The 24484-nt window shown below is 35.7% G+C and overlaps 1 protein-coding gene across 1 annotated transcript in view; it reads right to left on the bottom strand.

Annotated features, from left to right (window-relative positions):
* Nucleotides 1-24484, bottom strand: part of Focad (focadhesin) — a 267544-nt gene that overhangs the window by 101269 nt on the left and 141791 nt on the right. Inside the window, exon 16 of the mRNA XM_048358113.1 lies at nucleotides 2282-2416. Coding sequence (XP_048214070.1) covers nucleotides 2282-2416 — 135 coding nt within the window. The remainder of the gene's footprint in view (nucleotides 1-2281; nucleotides 2417-24484) is intronic.

The raw sequence follows: 24484 nt of genomic DNA, 5'->3' as shown, positions 1-24484 counted from the left end.
CTTACAAATGTAGAGAAATAAATGTGATTCTCTATCTTTTGTTTCATTCAAAGAAGCTGCTAATAGAAAAAAAAGTTAAACAGTAATATAAGTCTTGCTGAGTGTGGTAGTACATACCTATAAACCGACATGAGGAGATAAGAGGCATGAAGCTCATGAGTTTGAGACCAGCTTGTGTACCATAATAAGGTTTACTTGGCTATTCTAACTATAAATAAGTGTGTGTGTGTGTGTGCGTAATATATACATACATAGGTGTGTGTGTGTGTGTGTGTGTGTGTGTACGTGCATGTGCACGCGCATGGGCATGCCAATGCCAAGGATTGAACTCAGGGCCTAGACAACATCCCTTAGCCTTTTTGCACAAGTCTGGCTTTCCACCACTTGAGTTACAGCTGCACTTTTGACATTCTAGCTTCATTCCAGTCTGGCACCAGTGCTGTTCCCAGAGAGAACAGAGGATAATTTTTAAGCCTCCTGGGGCTGTAGCAGAGAATGTGTAGACTTCAGGCAAGAAGAGTGTGTGTGTGTGTGTGTGTGTGTGTGTGTGTGTGTGTGTGTGAGAGAGAGAGAGAGAGAGCTTGTATTGCTCACGTGTATACCATGAGCTAGTTCTAGGGCTTGAACTCAGGGTCTGGGACCTGAACTCAGGGCCGAGGACCTATCCTTAAACTTTTGTGCTCAAAGGCGAGCACTCTACCACTTGAGCCACAGCTCCACTCCCAATTTTTTACATTAATTTATTTATTGTCAAAGTGATGTGCAGAGGGTTACAGTTTCATATGTAAGGCAGTAAGTACATTTCTTATCAAACTTGTTACCTCATCCCTCATTTCTCCCCTTGCCTGTCCCCCTACCCAATTCCTTCCCCGCCCCAAGTTGTACAGTTGGTTTACACTGTATAGTTTTGTAATTATTGCTGTTGCATTGTTTGTCTTTTTATCCTTTGCCAATCAATTTTGGTATTCCCTTTCCCTTCCCTAGTTCCAGTGCACAATATATATTATCCAGAGTACTAAAGTCAGTTACAGTGATATTAGGAGTCAAACCACGGGAAAGAAAGACAAAAGAAAAGGGGCATAATTTCATATGGTATGTTGAAAATAACAACAATGATATACCACTTGTTTCCATAACTTAGAGTTCATTTTGCTTAGCATCAGCTTATGTGTTCATATATACATAGATATTGAGCTATGTGATCTTCTGCTAGGATTATCCTAGATATGTACTAATTATTATCAATGAGGGAAACCATAGAGTCTATATTTCTTTGGTTCTGGCTCACTTCAATTACTTAGTATGGTGTTTTTTTCCAAGTCCTTCCATTTCCTTATGAATGGAGCAATGTCATTCTTTCTGATAGAGGTATAGAATTCCATTGTGTATATGTACCCCAAGTTCTTGATCCATTCATCTACTGAGGGGCATCTGGGTTGGTTTCATATTTAAGTGATATAAATTGTGCTGTGATGAACAGAGTTGTGCTAATGAATTCAGTGTGGACTTGCTTGTAATTGTTTGGGTAGATGCCCAAAAGTGGCATCCCCAACTTTTTGATGGCTAATTGGAGATAAGAGTCTGTTAGACTTTCCTGCCCAGGCTGGCTTCAAAACACAATCTGCATAACTAAGCCTCCTGAGACACTAGGATTATAGGCATGAGCCACCAGTGCCCAACTTACATAAAAATCTTAGAAACAAAGCACCTTCCACCATATTATTGAACTCATTATCTGTAAGATAGGAGAATGTATCCTGCTTTTATTAATGTCTTGTTTTTTTCTCATTGCTTATTTTGTAAACTTAGAACATCAACAAAATATTTTAAGCTGGTAATATTATCGACACTATTATTTTACAATTGTTATTTTCTAACAGTTAGACCTCTTAAAAATCTTTTTAAAATTCTCATAGTACAAATTTTAGATTCTTTATATAAGGTTAGCTGCTGAGGCAAGAGGATAAAAGTTCAAGTCTAACCCTGCCTGAGTAGTAAGCAAGATAAGCCCCCCCCCCACACACACACAGAAAATTGGGGCATAGTAGTGAATGCTTATAATTCCATCATTCAGGAGACTAAGGAATGAGCATCATAAATTTGAATCCATCCTCAGCTCAAACTGAGACAAGTTGGAACCCAAGCAAGCTCAAGGCCAATCTAGTCTACAAAGCTAGACCCTAAAAAAAAAAAAGATTGTATATTTTTCCAAAAGTAGTTATTGTTTCACATGACTTAAGAATGTAAAAATAGACCATTTGTTGAGCTCCATAAGGCATACCTCATACTCAGATGTATTGACTGTTAAAGAAGGAACCAGAGAGAACAGTTCACTCAAGGTCTTCAGAATGAGAGGTCTGGTGTCACAACTCAACTTTGGAGAGAGAGCGTTCCAAGTAGAGCGGATGCAAACAACCTGTGAACAAATTTTCAAAGTCAATAGCTAGCAAAACTCTAACTCATATGCAAACTTTAAAGAGTAAAACATTTTATATTATAAAGAAACAAAAAAGAACAAAAAGATTGCCAGAAGTTTAGATTTAACCAGGTGCTATTTCTATATAGCATTTTTTACATCAACATAAATGAAGATCCAGCCTTACCTCACACAATTGCTTTTTCTTTGGTTACCCAACTACATAATTCTTTCTCATTCTCTTTCTCTATTTCTCCTTGATTTCCAATATCTGTTATCACTTAAATACATAGTATCCCCCAAAACTCACATTTTGATGGACCTACTGAAAAGGGACTGAATCATGAGAGTATTAACTTCATCAATGGATTAACTCACTGATAAGGTTATACATAAATGGGTATATCAGGAGGTGTGGCCTAGTCGAAGGAAATAGGTCACTAGGGTATACCTTTGAAGGACATAGCTTATCCCAATTTCTTCAGTCTCTCTCTGTCTCAGTTTTTCCTCTCTGTTTCTCTCCATGTGTCTGTCTCTGCTCTGTTTCTGTCTCTCTCTCTGTCTCTATAGCTCTCTCTTTTCCTGGATGCCACCAGCAGAGCAGTTCAGCTCCATCACACCTTTGTAGTCATAATGTTCTACAGTGAAGCCAGACAACATGGACTGAAACCTCTGAAACCATGACCAAAAATAAAAATAATAAATCCTTCTTCCTTTAATTTATTTTTCTCAGGTATTTTTAATGCCAACAGAAATCTTTCTTCTCTCTCAGTACATCTATCTCTCACTTTCTCTCGATCTCTCTCTCTAATGCACACACCCGTGCACACAAGCTTGCATACATATAAAATAAACTTGGAAATATATATTCTAGAATGTGTGTGGATATATATATATATATATATTCAAATATACATATATATATATTTGAAGAACTACTCCTTGAAAAAAATGTAACATAAAGTTAGCACATTTCTAAAGCTAGCCATAGTCCTTATGGTTTTTAGACTTGCTACAAAGAAAATTAGGATGTTGACATCAAGCAACTCTCAATTAAATTCACATTACAAACTTTTAAAAGAGGTGAGAGAACTTCATTATTTAAAATTATAATTTAAGACTTTTAGAAGTCATTTTAAGAGGCTATTAAATGTTACAAATGAATCTAAAACAAAAATGTCATACCACTTTAAATTTGGCCCAATTTCCTTAACCCAGTATTCCTAGTCATTCCAATATTTGCTTTTATAGATACTGAAATGATTGCCAATTCCAGGTATAATAAATGATTTCACTGATAGATATTTTATTAAAATTTTAAAACTCAATCAGGAAGAGTGGTAATATGGATCAATTAGATAGAGTTTAACCAGGATTAACCTTTCTAAAACAATCCAATCTCTTCTCTTAAGCTGTAAATATATATAATTTATTTCTATTTACAAACACAAATTTTTTTAAAAGCTTCATGAAGTAGTAAGTGAAGAGATGTCAAAGATAAATGAATTATAGTTAAAGGATATGGACTAAGGAGAAGCCCAAAGGAAAAGACAGCAGAACAAATTTCAGTAAGGTTGGATTTGGGTTTTTTATTATAATATCTGCTTTCCATGAAAAAGCAGGGGGGAGGGGGAAATTGGCTTGATCTGAAATCTATTACATTGTTTGAGTTCCATTAACATTTACTATGAATGGTACTATAAGCCATGCATGACAATAGACACATTTGTACATAAAATAACTCTGGTATTACAAACAAATGGGGTTTCAATTTTTTTGAAAATATTTAAAACTTAACAATTCAGTGGCAAATCTACACAAAATAAAATCTGAAACCCAGTCTAACCCTCCAAAGAAATACCAATTTACAGGAAAGAAATAGAAATGCATGTACCTCTATATTATTAGAAAACAAAAAAAGGTAGGACAGAAATTGCACAGGAACACTTCAAGGATAGGGAATTCCTAACTCAATCAACCAATTAATAACACATAGGATACACACACACACACACACACACACACACACACACACACTCCATCTCATTTTTCACTCATTTTATAATTTCCAAAGATTTCCCAAAATGTTATTCTCAGTAAACTCACTACTTTATACTCCACTCTTTCAATGCTTTATTCCAACGTATGTTGTCTCAAAATCTGCTTTAAATTTTTTCTTAAAATGCAAGTCTTATTTTATTCATTTATTTCCTTAAACTTCTAACACTTAAAACGTGGTGCTATCTAATTAGGCATTTAATTATATACTGTCCACGATTATTCACAATTTTCTTGTAATGAAATTGTCTCTCAAGTAGATAATATGCTCTTAAAGACAATGTCTCCTGATACGCCTGATATTCCACATTTACCCAGCCTGACAATAAGTCATAAAAAGATCTCAATCTCTCTCTCTCTCTAATGCACACACCTATGCACACAAGCTTGCACACATATAAAACACATATAAAATAAACCAAGTACTGAGGGCATTGGAACACTGAGAGACAGAAAGAAATCTCAGGTGGAGAATAAAAGAATTAAAATAACTAGGGGAATGAGTTGGAAAGTGAGGTATTTGAGGCCTTACAGACCTAGTTGAATTAACACACACACACACACACACACACACACACACACGTAAAGGAAGAGGAAACACATTTCCAGTCCATAAGACATAGAGTAGAGGAGCTCAGTCTGAGGTATGTGAAGATATGATTAGCTGAAATTACTAGGAAGACCTCAGAGAAAAATACCCTATAGAAAAGAAAATTACAATTCAGATACAAGATTGGTCAATAATACCTTCGTCATTTGAAAACTTCTACATGTAAAGACAACACAAGGTATGCCTCACACTGCCAAAAAGAAACTCCAGTGTATTTGGAGGGACAACAAAAAAGACCCTTGGCCATCAATTACAGCAATATAAAGGAAGTTCTTTTCTTCCGATGTTGGGGATTATTATGGCCTTGGGGAAGGCTGCCCATCCACCAGCCTTGGGACAATGGAAGTCCCTCCCACCTTCTGGCCTCCGCCCCTTGGGAGGTGGACACGTGCTTGCCACCATGATGGGGTTGTCCCGCCCACAAAGGAAGTTTCGTGATGGCGCTTGATGGACATGGTCCTTAGCCTATGACTGGCCCTTTGGCCAGCCCCCTTTCTTTCCCGCCATTACTTCTATATAAGTGCCTTTCCATATTAAAGTCTTTGAGACGCATCCCACCACCGCAGCGTGTCCCTGATGCCTTCCTTTTCGCCTCTGCTCTTGGTAACACGTGGGGGGACTGGGGGGAGGGGAGGCTTCAGCAACCTTTCCTCAACTTAGCGCTTGCCCATGTGAGCACGCCTTTGGCCTTCGCTGGCAGAGGGCCAGGCCAAGTGCTCTTTCATAGATTTTGTGGTTACCATTCTCCCCGTGGGGGGAGAAAGGGGTCGTTCAGACCCCAACATTCCTTGAATGGATAAAAGGATGTATCCTAGAGTCTTTTCAAAGATTTAGAATTTTTTATTTAAAAAACCCACAACATACTGCATCTTCTTCCCAGAAAATTTGAAAACCAATGCCTTAAATGGTAGACACTCTGTAAACCATGAGAAAATATTCCAGAATCCAAACCTTAAAGCATGGCCTTAAATATGTCCAGATATACCTATGTGAAAATCCAAGCCTGCCCACATATGAACAGGGGGTAGGAAAGCCCCTTATAAGAAGTTGCTTTTTTCAATCTACAACTTAAAAGTCTAGACCTTGAGTCAACCCATCACTAGCCTACTATAATAATCTGGTCAGCATAATCTGCCAAATGACATCAAGTTAGTCTGACTTTTACTGGTTTATTCTGCTTCTGCTGCTTATTACCCCAATGACTACTCTGTTTTGGTTTTTGGGGTTTTTTTTGGGGGGGAAGGGTGTTGATTTGTTCTTAAAGCAGTGAGATATGCCATAATCAAAATGATTTTTAAAAATAGAAAATTCTATAAACAGTAAGGGTTGCTGTTGGGTGTCAGAAAAAAACATAGATAGGGAAATTCTTGCATTGTGAATACAGGCACTAAAAAGAATTTTCAGCTTTTGTAACCTAACAATTTCTGTTTAAAAAATAGGAGACAGGGTCTTTGCCTACTTAAGGCAAGGATTTGGAATTGAGACACCTCCACATAAACACTAGCAACCTGGAAGACCTGTTTCCTTAGTAGAATATTGCATTAGAAACAACCATGCTGAGAATTTAACAAAAAAAGTTTAATAGTAAAGCCAGAAGCCAGTGGCTCACACTTGTAATCCTAGCCACTCAGGAATCTGAAATCTAGATCATGAGTCAAAGCCAGTCTAGGCAGAAAAGTCTGAGATTCGATGTCCAAATAACCAGCAAAAAACCAAGGCTAGAAGTATGGCTCTATTGGTAGAGCACAGCAAGTAGAGCTAGTATAAGGCCCCATCTTCAAACTGTAGTATCACAAAAATATTTTTTAAAACCATAATGATAAACTGTAGACACCTAAGCTAATCTCAAAAGATACTCATAACACAATCTCAAATTATTTGTGCATTAAAACATAAAGCCATTTAAAATCAGTGTATTATTTAAAAATAAAAACAGTGATAGTTAAATATGCATGAGAATAAACAAAAACAAAACAAAAAACAATAAGCAATGGGTTATAGACTCTAAGTTCTTTGGAAAATAAAATGAGCAGAGAGTAATACAAAAATACTTAGAATTAGAGATATATGACAAGTCATTTAATTACCACATAAGTTTCTCTTGTACTCCCTTCCTGTGGCTGTACCCTCACTACTACTCTATCACATCTGAGTACCCTGGATACTGTTTATATGGATATTAGAACTGAGGAATGGAGAGGGAATACCAAAATCGAGACAAAGAACATAAAGACAAACCATTCAAAAAGCAACACTTAGAAAACCATTTGGTGTAAATCAACTGCACAACTGTTGGGGGGAGATTGAAAGGGGCGGGGAGGATTGGGGGAAATGAGGGAGGAGGTCACAAGTAGAACAAGAAATGTACTCACTGCCTTTCATATGAATCTGTAACCCCTCTGTATCATACTTTGACAATAAAGAAAATAAAGAATTAACATGATGGAAAAGAAGTGACAAATCAAAAGGACAACAATAACAAAGAACTAAAACCTCTAAAATTAAAATCTTCAGCTGGGTACTGGTGGGTCATACATGTAATCTTAGTTACTCAGGAAGGCTGAGATCTGAGGATCATGGTTCAAAGTCAGCATGGGCAGGAAAGACCATGAGACACTTTCCTCCAATTAACCACCAAAAAGTCAGAAATAGGTATGGCTCAAGTGGCAAAGAATTAGCCTTAGAAACAAAGCTTAGTTCAAGCCCCAGAATCTAATGAGTTATGGAACTCATTAGACAATTGGTTATAAATTGTCCTAAATTGAATCCAAAGAGATAATAAATATAATGTATAAAAATCTAAATCATTGCTTTAGTTTGATTCCTAAATATCTCTCCATGGCCCATGTGTCCAAGTGTCACACTGTTGCTATTGAGAGGTAGTAGAAATTTTTAAAAGATAAGGCCTAGTAGAATATTTGGAGTCTTGTGTTTATGCTCTCAAAGAAGATTTTGTGAAATTTTCTCCTTGGCTCTTTCGCTTCCCTTCCATGAAAAAAATAGACTGAACTCCACCACATGGTTCCACCATGTTTTTCTTTGCCAAGCGTCCAAAAAGAAAGGGACAGGTTGAAACTTTTAAGACAGTGAACCACGGTAGGTAAACCATGTCTCTTTATAGAGTGTCTATGATATCTATTACAATAGGAGAAAGCCTACTAACATAGTCATATAGCATTTAATAGTATAGTAGTAAAGAGCTGACTAACACAATCATATAACACTGAATGAGGTAGTTTTCTTGTGCTTACAAATATTTCCAAAAGAAGTTTAATCTTAACTAACCCTAATAGATGTAGTTGACTCCAAGACTGGGATAGGGAAAAATCTAAGCTTGTATCATGTTACTAGAAAGTAAGGACATGTTCAAGAAAGGTTGATAGCATGCTAAGAGAATGTAGTAGCCAGTCTAAAAGAGTAACCAATGGCCAACTTAAACAGTTTGAAAAATAAACATACTGATAATGGTAATTAGATGGTAATTTGTAACATAAAATACATATCTGTAAGTAGTATACATATGTGACATATATAATTGAGTGAGCAGACAAATAGATAGATAGACAGACAGACAGACAGACAGATAGATAGGATAGATAGCAATTCCTCACTAAAGAATTCTAGTTAATAAATGTAGAAGCAATGAGAAAAATCTCCATTGGATAAACACCACAGGAGTTATTGCTACAGGAATAATAGGTGCTATAATTGGCAGACCAAAATTTAAGGATAAATAAGAAAATTATACAAATTCTCAAAGCAGATCCACAAGACATTTATTATACAAAAAAAAAAAAACTAGAACCTATGGTGGGGAAATCCTGTACAGATCACTTTAAACAAGGAATCAAAGTTAACACCAAGTAATAAAACATATTAGCATCATGTTCCCCTTGAAATGATACACTAAGAAAAGGGGCATTACTTCTAAAATATTCTTGCCAAAAAGGTGTACATTTTACAAAATAACCCATTAAGAGTACCAGGATCACGAAAACCAAAGAGATGAAGGAAGTGGCACAGATTAGAAAAGACTTGGGAAACTTGACAACTAAACTGAATGTGGGGTCCTGGAATAGATCTAGGAAAGAAAAATTAAAATAATTTAAAAAGTGCATGAGCGTTGTGCTAGTGGCTCACATCTATAATCCTAGCCACTCAGAAGCTGAGATCTTTAGATCTCAGTTCAAAGCCAGTCTAGGCAGGAAAGTCTATGAGACTCTGATCTCCAATTAACCACTCCCAATTTGGAAGAGGAGCTGTGGCTCAAAGTGGTAGTGCTAGCCTAAGCACAAAAGCTCAGGGCCCACACCCTCAGTTCAACCCTAAGACTCAGTACCCCCTCTCCAAAAAAGTGGGCAAAATCTGAATAAAGTCCATAGTTTAGTTAGTAGCATCTACATTAAGTTGTTAAGAATTGTACTAGTTACATAGCAAGAGAAGTCAGAAAGGATGGCTGGAAAAACACATCTCTTTTAATAAGGGGTACAATTCACTACCACACAATTCCCAAGAAAAATGTACTTTCAATTATTTTTAGTGTACTCACAAAGTCACAACGATCACAATGAATTTTAGAACATTTTTATCTCTCCTTGTCCTACAATAACCTCATATTCATTATTCGCTATTTCTTCTCAGCCTCTCAATCCTACCAAATTCAGAAATGCTTTGACTGAATATTCCATTCTATTTATATATCTTCCTGGATTATTTTTAAATGTTTTCTTACATTTAAAGTTATTTCAAAATAAAAGGTGAAGAGGAATAAATAAAACACTAAAGAAATAATGACTAAGAATTACCAGAATCAATAAAAGACGTAAGTGCCTAACTTGGGTCTTAAATAAAAAGTATGTGGTTCTTATTAAATAAATACAATATACTATAATTTTTAAACACAAAAAACAAAGAGGCAATCTTCAAAGCTAAAAAGGAGAAAATATAGACTGTCAGGGAACAATTTAGAATTAACCACAGGCTTTTCAATATTAACAAAACCAGAAGGTCACATAATAAGATCTTAAAAGTGCAGAGGAAACTGTCAGCCTACAAAACTAAATCTACTATTCAATAGTAAGGTAAAAATAGGCAAACAATACATACATAAAATAAAAGGACACATAATACCTAGAAACTACGTACATATCACACATAAATATTTATATACAACTGACTGGATGTCTTGCTTGGTTTGTCTGATTTAGGAGAACTTTGTTCCATCCTAAGTGCTTACGTTATGCATATTTTGTTGCTCAGGAAAAATGACACTTTTTCCACATCATTCTTTCACTAGACTCTTAGCAACCCTGAAGAGTACAGATTAAGGAGACCCTGAGCAGTGTGATATCCTGAAAAGAGCATATGACTGGAGTCAGAAAACCCAGGCGTTCCCATTTGGTAGCTGTAGGATGATGGCAAAGTCATTAATCTCCCTCAGTCTGGTTCCCCAGCTGCAAACTGGGAATAACACTAGTAACACCTGCTGTATGTATAGCATGAGGTTAACAGTGAAAGCCACTTTGAGACTATTGTATGCATCCATGCTTTCATATACCGGAAAAAAGATGGCTGTTGCTGTAATAACAAACTGGAAAAATAAAGAATCCTGGTAGAGTTGAGGGCTTTGCTTCTAATTCCAATGCTATAAAAATGACTTTGTTCCTTTGTAGGGGAGCAGATAGCTATCTCCTAATTTTACTTTCAAAAGCTATTTCTAGAAATTCCTGAGAACAGCCTACTCCTTTTGTCCTGATTCTTCACTCCAACAGAGGGAAAGCTTTATAAAAACCTTTAGGCTATGAAAACTGCCTTATGTGCCCTTTTCATAATGAAGGTAAAAGAAAACTGCCTTTACAATTAAAGGACTCAAGTCATCACCATGCAGTGAAGCCCTCTTCAGCTAATTCAGCACTCACAATTCATAAAACAGGATGCTTCTGTTACCAAAATACAATAACAGGATAAAAAGGAGTTTAAAGAGACACAATCAATGGAGCAGAAACAATAGGGAAAATAACATTCTTTCTTTTCCTAATAACAGTGGGACTAAAGGTTATAAATATTTTTTTAAAAGGCTAGGACAGGTTTATTTAAGCAATTTCACAGTCTTTTAATGATTGAGACTAGTTTTTTATGAAGGCAGTGATGTAGGAAATGGAAACAAATAGGTATTAATAGAGTAGCCTTTAAAAAAATTTCTTTGTAATCTAAAGGACTGTATTGAAGATTTTCCATTACAGTTGCTCAAATTCTAGTGGCAAAAAATATAAAGGCATCTATATCTAAGCCCCAAACATGGGCTCAGTAAATCAAAATTATTTGTACCTATGGTAGTAGTATTCTCATATTAATAACTTCAGATATCAGTATCCCATTTCCAAAATTAGTCTGTATTTCTGGTAAAGTATTTGATAGTTTGTAGTGCACATTTATTCTAATATCTGAATAGAAGAAGCTCAGAATTGTGTGACACAAGTCAAAATAAGAGTTTATTGAACTGATTGATCTAGACTATGCCACTACATAGGGATTTGGAGACCAAGAATGTTAGTTTTCTTTTTCACCTCCAGGAGTGAGAAGTTGCTAGTTCCCTGAGATACTTCTCTATGGGGAACCATATCTCCCAATGCAAACTCCATTGATTTCTCAGCAGGAACAGAAAGAATGACACAAAGAACTCCCTACAGGGATATTCACCTTTTCTGATTCACAGATTCTGTCTGGATTATCTATTTCTTGGGGAATACTCTTTTGAAAGGAACTAGCAAATCCAGAGTAAGAATTGGTTTAAAAATATCCTTTATTTCTAGGTGCTCTATTTCCTTTCAAATAACCAGTGGGAATCTTAAAAACAACAAAAACAAAAAAACATCAGTTCTTTCTGAATTTCTTTAAATGGAAGTTAGACTCCAAAGTGATAAAGGAAAATAACAGAAATTCAATCAACATAGCCAATGACTCAAAAATACAAAACCCGCTGGGAACTTGTTCAGTAGAAAACAAAACTAAAAGCAAAGTAAACTGAGTAACTATTACCAACAAAAATAAAATATCATCTATCTAAATTTTGGCATGGTACTATATATAATCTATATACATGTACTTATATACACATATACATACTATGTGTGCATACTATATACCATACACATGTATATGTATGTATATATACATGTGTGTATACATATATGTATATATGCACATGTACAAATATTTATATAAATGTATAAAACATATACCCGTATCTACACACATATATGTGTGTAAATTTTTAAAAGGTTAAACAAGCCATTCTTTGTCACTTCATATTTAGCATGTTATATATCAAAAATAAATGATGAATTAAAGGGTCACTTCTGACATTAATACTTAAGAAAGCAATTTTAAGCTGAAATGATGAGTCTTTTAAAAACATCCATTCAGTTTAGAATATTTTAAATGATAGAGTTCCCAAGTACGTTTTTAAGCAATCAGTGTTTGATAGTTACTGCAACACTTACTACATATCCAATGAAAACAATTTTTTTTCCCCTAGTGACCCAATCTACCTATAGATACAAGGGTTAACAATAGTCAAGATCAGTTTTTCAGATCAGACTGGCTTATGGAGATCAATACTTAATTTCCTAATAGAAAGGAACATACTGGGCTGGGAATATGGCCTAGTGGCAAGAGTGCTTGCCTTCTACACATGAAGCTCTCGGTTCAATTCCCCAGCACCACATATATGGAAAACGGCCAGAAAGGGCGCTGTGGCTCAGGTGGCAGAGTGCTAGCCTTGAGCGGGAAGAAGCCAGGGATGGTGCTCAGGCCGAGTCCAAGGCCCAGGACTGGCCAAAGGAAAAAAAAAAAGAAAGAAAGGAACATACTTGTGGCCCCTTCCAATAGAAATACATTCCTTAGGAAAATGAAAAAACTAGGGACAAAAACTATCATCTACAAGTTTTAGAGAAAGGAAAAAAATCAGCATGTATTCTTTATGACTTACTTTTTTCTTCAAAACAAAGTCTGAAGAAATATAAATAAGGAATTTCCCACCCATGCAAATGCAACATCAAGCACAGAATTGGCATGTAAAGGCACTCTCACTAAATAAATCTGGTGGCTGAATGAATAGTGCTAATTGACCCACCCTCATCAGATACAGAGCTGAGAACTTTATCTGTCAAGGAACTGAGAATTAATACTTTATGTTTGGAGTACCAACAGTCTCTGTCATAACTACTGGACTCTACCATGTTAAAATGAAAGTTGTCATAGATAACATATATGTAAATCGGTACATCTGTTTTTCAACAAAACTTTATTCATAAAAAACAAGTAGTAGGCCAGATTGGGCCAGCCAGCTACAATTCACTAACCTCTAGAATTAGAATATGTGATTTTTAACTAGATACAATTTACTTGCAATTAGAATGCATGAATATTTTTAAATTTTTAGTGTGCCAATGAATCTACTTTGAGGAGGAAAACTTGTTATAATACAAATTTTGATTCAGTAGTCTACAGTAAAATCTAAGATTTTTTTTTAAGTTCCTAACAAGCCCTTGGGTGATGTAGAAGCTGCTGATTAAAAAAAAAAAATATCATGAGTACAAAGTATTAAACACCATTAGCGAATTTGCCTTTGAATTTCAAAACAGGTAGAAACTATAAACAAGAGAAAAATAAGCCCTGGATTTTACTGGAACAGTTCTGACATCAGGGATTCTGATGCTTTGCTCCTAAAACTGTTAAATCTACAATGTTTTCAATATTTCAACCTTTCATTTTATTTAAAAGAGACAAACTTCACATTACAGGATTTATTTTGGTATTTGTTTTTAGAATCTGAGACAACATATTTTCTAATCCTTTTCTTTACATATCAAGAGAACATTTTTTAAAATGTGTAATACCCCCCAAACAACTAAATAGAACCACCCAAAAGTCCCCCAAATCTCAGTGATAGTTTTTGGAAGTGATAACTTTTGAAATTATTCATACACACATAAGTATTTGAAAAGTTTCCTTGGAGCTAAATAAGATGAATACTGAGAGCAAGTTAAGGATATCTAACTTTCATAGGACTTGGGATTAATTATTTATTTTTTCTTCAGTTCAAGAAGTATGAACTAAATAACTGCTGGGCCTCTGGGAGAGATGGGGAAAAAAGGCTAGAAGTATCTTTTACCTTCAAGGAACTCACAGAGAGATATTAGAGACTGATAAACATGCATATTTTTGTAATTCCATAATACATAAACACACATTATAAAACCTTATATTGAGGTCGGGCACCAGTGACTCACTCACGTGTGTAATCCTACCTATTCAGGTAGGTCAGATCTGAGGATCATGGCTGAAAGCCAGCGTGGGCAGGAAAGTCTATGAGACTCTTTTATCTCCAATTAACGACCAGAAAACACCAAGTGGAACTGTGGCTCAAAGTGGTAGAACATTAGCTTTGAGCAAAAGAGCTAAGGGAGAGTGCCCAGGCCCTGAATTCAAGCCCCATGACTGACAAATAAAATAAATTGAGCAACATAGTTATCATAATTACCATTAAAAATAAGTATGAACATATCACATGTATTTATACATAATCACTAATAGAATAATAATCAAAAACAGCAATAGGTTGGGTAGAATAAAAAGACCATATTGTAATAAAAAATATTAGGAAAATGTAACAGGGGAATGTATGAATGTAGGAAATACATGAATATATAACAGTATCACAACCTTTCATACCTTTCATACCTTTCAAAGTATACCTTTGTACAATTAACATATGCTCATAAAAATGCTTCCAAAAATGTTATAGTATATTCTCCCTCTATTCAATGTCCTAGAGGTTTTACATCTTACAATGGTAAACTACAAAGAATATACATGCTTTCTTTCCATAAAGTGGAATGGAACAGTTGTGAAAAGAGAATTAAGACAAGAGAAACAGTGTGATCCCAGGCAGATAAACATTGCAGAAGAGTACACAATGAAATTAAAGATCTGGAAATGTAGTTAGTTCAAACTAACCCTGACTGCCTATCCCTTAGAAAGTCTTCTACTCTTTCATGCCCACCAGTTTCTAATCCGCTGTTTTAAGGAACTATCCCCTTAAAAAACAACAACACTCTTTTAAGAACATAGCAAATTCAAATCAGTCCTAAGCAAATACTAAAGAGTTCAAAATTAAAATCCTATATTAAAAAATCCATGTCAAAGTAAGCTACAAATGTCATTTTTAATTATTCTCAGGAGTTTACATCGCAATTGCCTAATTTGGACAGTTCCACAAAAATATCTGTACTGCAGAAGTGATAATGGAACCCTCCACAAAACTAAGCTGCACCTGCAGAGGAGAGGAGAATTTAGACTGATGTCCACAAGTATCTACCTCCCACAGAGTAGAACAGTAAATGGATGAGGAAACAAAGAGTCCCAAGGAGAAATTCTGACAAAGTAGAAAAACCAAGGAAGGAGCCAGGAGTCTAGGAGAGAAGGGACAATTTACAAGGAACACTTTGTTTCATACAGATCTTTTCACTCACGAGAAGAAAATATGAGAAAAGTCAATTGGCTTTACTATTTTTCCAAGTATTTAAAAAATCCATTTTTGTTCAGATCTCTTGCTTATTTAAAAAATAAATAAATTTGTAGAGAAAGTGATGTCTTTTTTTTATTTCTTTTTTCTCCTTTATTGTCAAAGTGAAGTACAGAGGGGTTACAGTTCCATATGTAAAGCAGTAAGGACATTTCTTGTTCAACTTGTTACCTCCTCTCTTATTTTCCAGGCCTCCCCCTCTTCCTTTACTCCCCTTCCCCCAGCCCATGAGTTTTACAGTTGGTTTACACCAAATGGTTTTGTAAGTATTGCTTTTGGAATCATTTGTCTTTTTATCCTTTGTCTCACGATTTTGATATTCCCTTTCCCTTCCCTAATTCTAATACATGTAATTAATTTATGTATTCTCAAAGTGATCTACAGAAGGGTTACAATTTCATACGTAAGGCAGTGAATACATTTCTTATCAAACTTGTTATCTCCTCTCATATTTTTCTCCCACCTTCCCCCCTCCAATCCCCCCACCCCGAGTTGTACAGTTGGTTTACAGCATATTGTCCTGTAAGTATTGCTGTTGCACTGGTTCGCCTTTTACTCTTTGTCTCTCCATTTTGATGTTCCTTTCCCTAGTTCCGATAAACGTATATACAATACCTAGGGTACCAAAACCAGTTCCAGTAACATCAGGGGTAAAACCATGGGAAAGAAATACAAAAGAAAAAGGCATAATTTCACATGGTACATTGAAAATAACAAAAACAATGATAAACCACTTATTTCCATAACTTGGAATTCATTTTGCTTAGCATCATCTTGTGTGTTCATATGTACTAACTATTGAGCTACTGTGATCTTCTGCTAGGACTATGTACTAATTATTATCAATGAAGGAAATCATAAATTCTATGCTTCTTTGAGTCTGCTCTACCACACTGTAGGTGCAAGTGTAAACTTGTTCAACCTGTCTGGAAAGCGATATGGAGGTTCCTCAAAATGCTAAGCATATTGCTCCTCTATTACCCAGCAACCCAGCAACCCAGCTTTTGGATATTTACCAAAAGGATTACAAGCAAGACAACACTAAAGCCACCAGCACAACTATGCTGTTGGTAAAATAGGGAACAAACCCAGATGACCCTCAGTAGATGAGTGGAATATATACACAATAGAGTTCTATGTTTCCATCAGAAAGAATGACATTATCCCATTTGTAAGGAAATGGAAAGACTTGGAAAAAATCATATTAAGTGAAGAAACTGATGTTTCATTTCTTCCCCTCCCCCAACATTTTCAAATCTCACTTTTATCAAAAATCAAAAAGTTAGCCAGTAATTTTCCTCATCTACAAGATGAATATTCATACCAACCTCACAAGGGGACTGGAAAGATGCTTGTAAAAAGACTTAATATACTGTTTGGAAATGCTTGCTAGGACTTAAATATTTGGTCTTGACAACAGTATCAACATAATATTGTTTTCAATTCTTTAACTTAATTTTCTAAGGCAAACCAGGGCGACTAGTTGTGCTTCATTAGAACTCAACTTTGATGGCTACAACTGAGATCCTACATCAATTAACCCATTTTCCAGAGCTTTAAGAGTCTTGGCAGGTAGTGTGCTCATGGGGTACCTGATTCATCCAGTGTCAGTATGATATTAGCTAGACTAAAAATGAAACGCTCACAGCACTGTTTGGGGAAAGTAGCCATCCCAAGTGAAATTACAGAGATTGTGAAGGCTCTCAAGTTTTCATTGTGCTCTTTTATCCTTTTTTTTTTAATGTGTTGGACATATGTAGTTTCCAACTGGACCAACTTTAAAGCTTTAAGAAAGGGAAATAATAAGGATTTGAAAGTTTTCTTTGACTATTCAGTATAAGCCCCAGGACTGGAAATAGGCAAAACTGGGCAGAATCTTCACCTAAGAATAAAGAGCATATGTGTCTCTGCAGCAGATGCTGAGTTTCAACCTTTAGAACCAAGATATAGCCATAGAAGGATACATGGGTTCCTGTGAGCACTCCACACAATGACATTCACATTGCAGCCTAAAACTGGATTTACTTAAGCCAGAAAAGTTCCGAGACCTCCTCATAACTCCCCACTCCCATGCTATAAGAAAACAAACATATATTTCTATTGCAAAGCACAATAATAAAAAAAAAACTTATCCAACCACTCTGGAAAGCTGTATGGAGGTTCCTCAGATGGCTATACATAGAGCTCCCCTACGACCCAGCAGCCTCATTTTTGGGCATCTACCCAAAAGAATACAAGCAAGGCCACACTAAAGCCACCAGCACAACTATGTCCATTGCAGCACAATTTGTCATTGCTAAAATATTGAACCAACCCAGATGCCCCTTAGTAGACAAGTAGACAAGGAAAATATGGTACATATACACAATGGAATTCTATGCCTCTATCAAAAAGAACAACATTGCCTCATACGTAAGGAAATGGAAGGACTTGGAAAAAATCATACTACGTGAAGTGAGCTAGACCCAAAGAAACATGGACGTTATATTTTCCTTCATAGGGAATAATTAGTACAGGTTTAGATTAGTCATAGCAGAACATCACAATAGCCCAATAGCTATGCCTATATGAACATATAAGATGATGTTAAATGAAATTAATTCCACGTATGGAAACAAGTGGTATATCATTGATGTAATTATTTTCAACATGCCATGTGAAACAGTAGAGTACCCTTTTTTTTGTCCTCTCATATTCCCTTCCAGTGTTTTTACCCCTGTTATCACTATATCTGATCTTGGTACCCTGGATACTGTATATACGTGTATTAGAACTAGGGAAGGGAAAGGGAATACCAAAATCAAGAGACAAAGGATTAAAAAGACAAACCGTTCCAAAAGCAATACTTACAAAACCATTTGGTGTAAACAACTGTACAACGCCTCAGGAAGAGGGGAAGGTAGAGGAAGAAGAGGGGGAAAAATGAGGGAGGAGGTAAAAAGGTGGGAAAGAAATGTATTTATTGCCTTAATATGAAACTGTAACCCCTCTGTACTTCATTTTACAAAAAAGGACAAAAAAGCCCTCAGCAAGTATACAAAAAAAGACCTATTGCCACAGTAATACTAGCCATTCTATGCAGATATTAAACACAGAACTCAGTCATATTAGCAACAGGACTCTATATTACAAAGCAAGATGTCCTAAAATATTTAAATAAATCTTTTTAAATTAAAAAAAACTCCGGGTTTTCTTGCATTTTCTTATTTATTTCAATGTACCATAAAGTGTATCTTGAGGTGACTAACTAAATCATCAATATTGCCTACCATTTGCACAGGACTCTCGCACAGCAGTTACATGAAAAAGTCAGCCATGTCTTAAAAAACAACATTAAGACATATGAAAAATTTATAACCCATGGAGAGGAGTGGATAGGGAAAGAAACAGTCTCATGTAATGTGTGTAGATGTTCTAATAAAAGAATTTTTATGTTAATTATGTAGTTAGACCAACAACTGCATTTCTAAGAACTAATCCAGTCAAAATGCTAAAACTTATGTAAGGTTTTAAGTCTAAGGATGATCACTGCAGTGCTGTAAATGACAGAGAAAAAAAATGAATGAAATAAAATATCGATCATGGACTCAGAAATAAAATATCGATCATGGACTCATGAAAGGACAGTGCAATCATGTAGAAGATCATGTAGTGATTAAAAATATCCAGGAAAAGCTATAAGTAGTATAAAGAGAAGAATATCACATTATGCTAGATATTCCCAGAAAACAAAATTCCATATGTCATATAACTCTTTACAAAAAAGCCAAATCCATCGACAGACAGTAATTACCAGGGATTCGATAAAAGAAGGAATTGAGTGTGATTATTAATGGGCACAGGTTCCTTTGGGGGCTGTGTTATTAGTTTCTTGTGGTTGCTGTTACAAATTACCACAAAATTAATTACTTAAAGAAAAAGCAAATTTGTTCTCTTGAATTTGAATTTGTTCTAGAGCAAAGAAGTCTGAAACAAGTTCTACAGAATATGTTCTAGGTTCCTCTGGAGTTTCTAGAGGAGAAACCACTTTCATGGCTCTGTAGCCGTTGGATGCTGTGTGCATTAACTAGCTCACGATGCTTCTTCATATCCATCATCCTCTCCTGTTTTTGCTCTCATATTACCTTCTCCCTGACAGTCAAATATTTCTCCTTCTCACATAAGAATATTTTGATTACATCTAATCACCCAGATGATTTAAGATAATCTGCCCACCTTGAGGTTCTTAATTTAATTACAACTTCAAAGTCTCCAGTCTCTCAAAGTATTACAGGGTAATACTTTCCTCAGATTAAGACCTCATATATATTTTAGGAGCCATTATGCAGGTAACTGCAGGGAAGATGGAGTCATTCTAGAAGGTGATAGTGGTGATCAGAGCACAACTTTTTGAATCTACTGGAAGACCCTGAATTGTATTCTTTAAAAATATGAGCTACTGGGCTGGGGATATGGCCTAGTGGCAAGAGTGCCTGCCTCATATATATGAGGCCCTGGGTTCGATTCCCCAGCACCACATATACAGAAAAGGGCCAGAAGTGGCGCTGTGGCTCAAGTGGCAGAGTGCTAGCCTTGAGCAAAAAGAAGCCAGGGACAGTGCTCAGGCCCTGAGTCCAAGCCCCAGGACTGGCCAAAAAAAAAAAAAAAATAAAAATGAGCTACTGCCCTTATGAACACATAAGATGATGCTAAGTGAAATGTTATAGAACAAGTGTTATATCACTGTTGTAATTATTTTCAACATGCCATGTGAAACCGTAGCTTTTTTTGTTGTTGTTCCTCTTGTATCCCCTTCCTGTGGTTTTTGCCCCACTATCACTGTATCTCATCTGAGTACCCTGGATACTATATATACTTGTATTAGAACTAGGAAGGGAAAGGGAATATCAAAATCGAGAGACAAAGGATAAAAAGACAAATGATTCCAAAAGCAATACTTACAAAACCATTTGGTGTAAACCGACTGAACGACTCATGGGGTGGGGGTGAGGGAAATGAAAGGGGGACGGGGAAGGGGGAAATGAGGGAGGAGGTAACAAGTTGAACAAGAAATGTACCCATGGCCTTATGTATGAAACTGTAACCCTTCTGTACATCACTTTGACAATAAATAAATAATTATTCAAGAAAAAAGTATGAGCTATATGATACTGAACATATCTCAGTAGATTTGTTTTCAAGACATAGATATCAGAACTGGGCTCTGCTGGCTCACACCTATAATCCCAGCTACCCAGGAGGCTGAGATTTGATTCAGCCTAGGCAGAAAAGTCCATGAGACTCTTATTTCCAATTACCCACCTAAGAGCCAGAAGTGGAGCTGTGGCTCAAGTGACAGAGCACTAGTCTTGAGCAAAAAAGTTCAAAGATAGCTCCTAGGCCCTAATTTCATGCCCCAGGACTGGGGTGCACACATGCACATGCATGCATGCATGCACACACACACGCACAATATAGTTTTCAGGAAAAAGTTATTGCAAGCTCAAAAACAACCTAGAAAGTGAATAATTTATGTTTATTTGTGCTTTCACAAAATACAAAGAAATAAATTTCCATAAATTCAAGTTAATGGTGCTTCAGATCAAATTTAACAATCCATATCTGTAACCAACACAGATAATAAAATGATGTATCTACATATTGTAAATTTATTTACCTGCAACGGCTGCAAGAATAATGAAGATGAGAGGATACTATAGTCAATCTGCATTGTGGGAAAACCCACCCCCATCTTCCTGCAGAATACCTGAATACTGTAGACAACACATAGTCCTCTGCTCCAAGTGCAAGGAAGGAAAACACATATTATATAAAAACATTGATAAAGTTCAATTCTTCTTTTTTTAAAAGATAATTAAGAAATATTACATTTCCCTTTGGTTATTAGGCAAGGTAATAAACCATAAACCACTTTGGCTTTTGATAAAGATCCTAATCTTCACTACTAGACATCGAGGACACTGGAGATTTCATCAAAAAAAATTAAAGTTGACGCTGTCTCTCTAAAGGTTGTGATTCTAGAGCCTCCATTACCAAGGTCCTACTCTATGCAATAAATATCACTGCCAACAAAGGATAAAAAGATAAACGACTCCAAAAGCAATACTTGAAAAACCATTTGTTGTAAACCAACTGAACAACTCATGGAGGGAGAGGGAAAGAGGGAGGGAGGAGGGGGGAATGAGGGAGGAGGTAACAAACAGTACAAGAAATGTACCCAAGGCCTAACATATGAAACTGTAACCTCTCTGTACATTACTTTGACAATAATAAGAAAAAAAAAGAAGACAAAAAAATTTTTTTTTAAAAAATCGCTGCCACTCTTTTTCTATTAAGTCCATAAGCTGACATAAGGGGCTGGGAATGTGGCTTAGCGGTAAAGTACTTGCCTACCATGCATACAGCGCTGGGTTCGATTCCTCAGCACCACATAAACAGTAAAAAAGCCAGAAGTAGCGCTGTGGCTCAAGTGGCAGAGTGCTAGCCTTGAGCAAAAAGAAGTCAGGGACAGTGCTCAGGCCTTGAATCCAAGCCCCAGGACTGGCAAAAAAAAAAAAAGCTGACATAAGCAAGTAACAGAAAAGGAAATACACTCAAATTGAAATTACAAGTATAACAGAAATGAAGCAGGGTCAATGGACTCTTTTTGTTTGGCTTGTAATTCTACCACTGCAGATCAAATAGCTATATGACCCTGTAAATTGTTTATGCAAGTAAATTGCTCAAATGACATTTTATGTAAGTAGAGGCATAGAGCAAAAAGAATAGTGCTCCCAAGATCATTTTAGTATTATTGAATTTAAAACCTAAAATATAATACAACACACCATGCTATTGTAAGATTTTTAATGAGCCCAAAAGAAAAATAAACAGGAGAAAAACAAGAAAACAAGCTTAAAAAGATAACTAACAATACCTAGTACATATGCAAAATCTCAACATAAAAATAGCTAGCTCTAGGATGGCATCAAGTTAATGGTATGGTTCACAGTACAGTTCACACTCTAAGAAATTATTTTCTTTTATCTACGAAAAGCCTCTCAAACTTATAAATATGTAACTTTAAAAGAAGATGCATATTTTACTTTCTTTAAATCTACATTTGGATTTATATATGTTAGTGAAGCAGGCTGAAAAGCTGTAATATGACTTATTAATGTCTTTCTTAAAGGGCTTCACTTCGTTTCACTAATTACAACAACTGTGATTTTAGGCATCTAATCAAGGTCAAGTTTAATCTGGAGTGAGTAGTGTTTGTAGACATGAGTCTAGTGATACTTTATTTAGGAAGAAAGGTAGCAATATACTCCTATTCTTTTGGATATATTTACATAGCACCACACCTTAAAAAGTCACTTCTAATAAAGCATGATGTTGTGTCACTTGAGAGGCTATGCTGGAAAAAATGTTGTTTTTTTTTTAAATAGACCTATTGATTTTTCAGATAATATCAAAATAATGCTTTCACCCAGATAACAAAATCTCAAATACATTCAAAACAGTAATGCCATTTACTGCACAGCTTCCCTGACAGTGATTACCTCTCTATATCCCATGTCTTTGTTTACCCACCCTCCCCCCAACTCAAAGAAAAACCTACTCTGGCTATAAGTTTAAACCAATATATTTTATGCAGTGGAATAGCAGAATGGTACACAATTAGCATCATTTTAGTCATGTCATTATTTCCAGCTCAGTGGCATTTATTCAGATGAGCACAATTTGCAGCCACTGAACCCAACTCCTCTGATGTTAACTGGCATCATTAAAACCCTCCCAGGGTCCTACTCCTTTGATCTTTTAAAGAATGCCTTGGGTTTGTGGCTGAGAGCCGGAAACTCACGGCTGGACACCCTCAACAGCATTCATGTTGGGTCACAGACTGCTCACGTCAGCTAATAATCCTCAGAGACCATAATAATGATTCAAAAGAGAAAAATTTCTCCATATTAAAATTCTTTAAACAAAAACAAATCAAAAAGTATATTAAAATAACATACAGAGGGCAAACATACTGGAGACCCTAAATTTTCTAACTTCAAAAGTTGAGGTCATAAAGCTTTAAGAATAAAGTGTCCATAAAGATGATAACAAATCCAGGAATGGTAAATGACATATGGCAGAGGACAGAGAATAGATGGGTAAAAACAAAATTACAAAGTGATAAAACTTCAAGACTTCAGTTTAAAATTTTCCTACTTGTACATTTTGATAGGGCACTCAATTATCCCTTATTACCAAATAATTACCTTAAAAAGCTAAAACAACCAATTAAATAGTAATGAAGCTAAATTCTCTTATATTTAAAAATGTACATAACAGTATTTTTATTTCCCCAAACATTTCACACATGGCTTTTGTGCATTGAATAGTGCCAATTATACAAATGCAATACAGTCCATTAAAATTTTATTTCAAAGATGAAAAAACATATTTAAAAATCTATTTGCCAGGAGACAAAGTGAATGTTATAATACCCCAAAATGCTTAATAAAAGGCAAGTTCCTGCTGTCCTTTTAAAGTTAAAAATAAGGACAAACTACAACTTTGGATTGCAAAGAGTCATTGTATAGCATATAAAAGGCTCAGCATGGAAATAGATTCAACAAATGTACAAAAAGAGTTTTCATGTCCAGGAAGAACTAAAGGCATCAAAAAAAAAAAAAAAAAAAAAAAAACAGGCCCCCCAACTACAAATAACAGAGCCCAGTTCTAAAAGACCAGCAAATTCATTCTCTAATGCATAGCAAATTAAATTTAATCAACTCCTGAGCAAGGTTAGGCAGGCATTCCACCTTTAAAAGTCTGTACA

Source organism: Perognathus longimembris, chromosome 1 (assembly GCF_023159225.1).
Source record: "Perognathus longimembris pacificus isolate PPM17 chromosome 1, ASM2315922v1, whole genome shotgun sequence".
In the NCBI taxonomy this organism is placed as follows: Eukaryota; Metazoa; Chordata; class Mammalia; order Rodentia; family Heteromyidae; genus Perognathus; species Perognathus longimembris.
The sequence above is the reverse complement of the archived record's forward strand: the minus strand, read 5'-3'. Positions and strand labels throughout refer to the sequence as shown.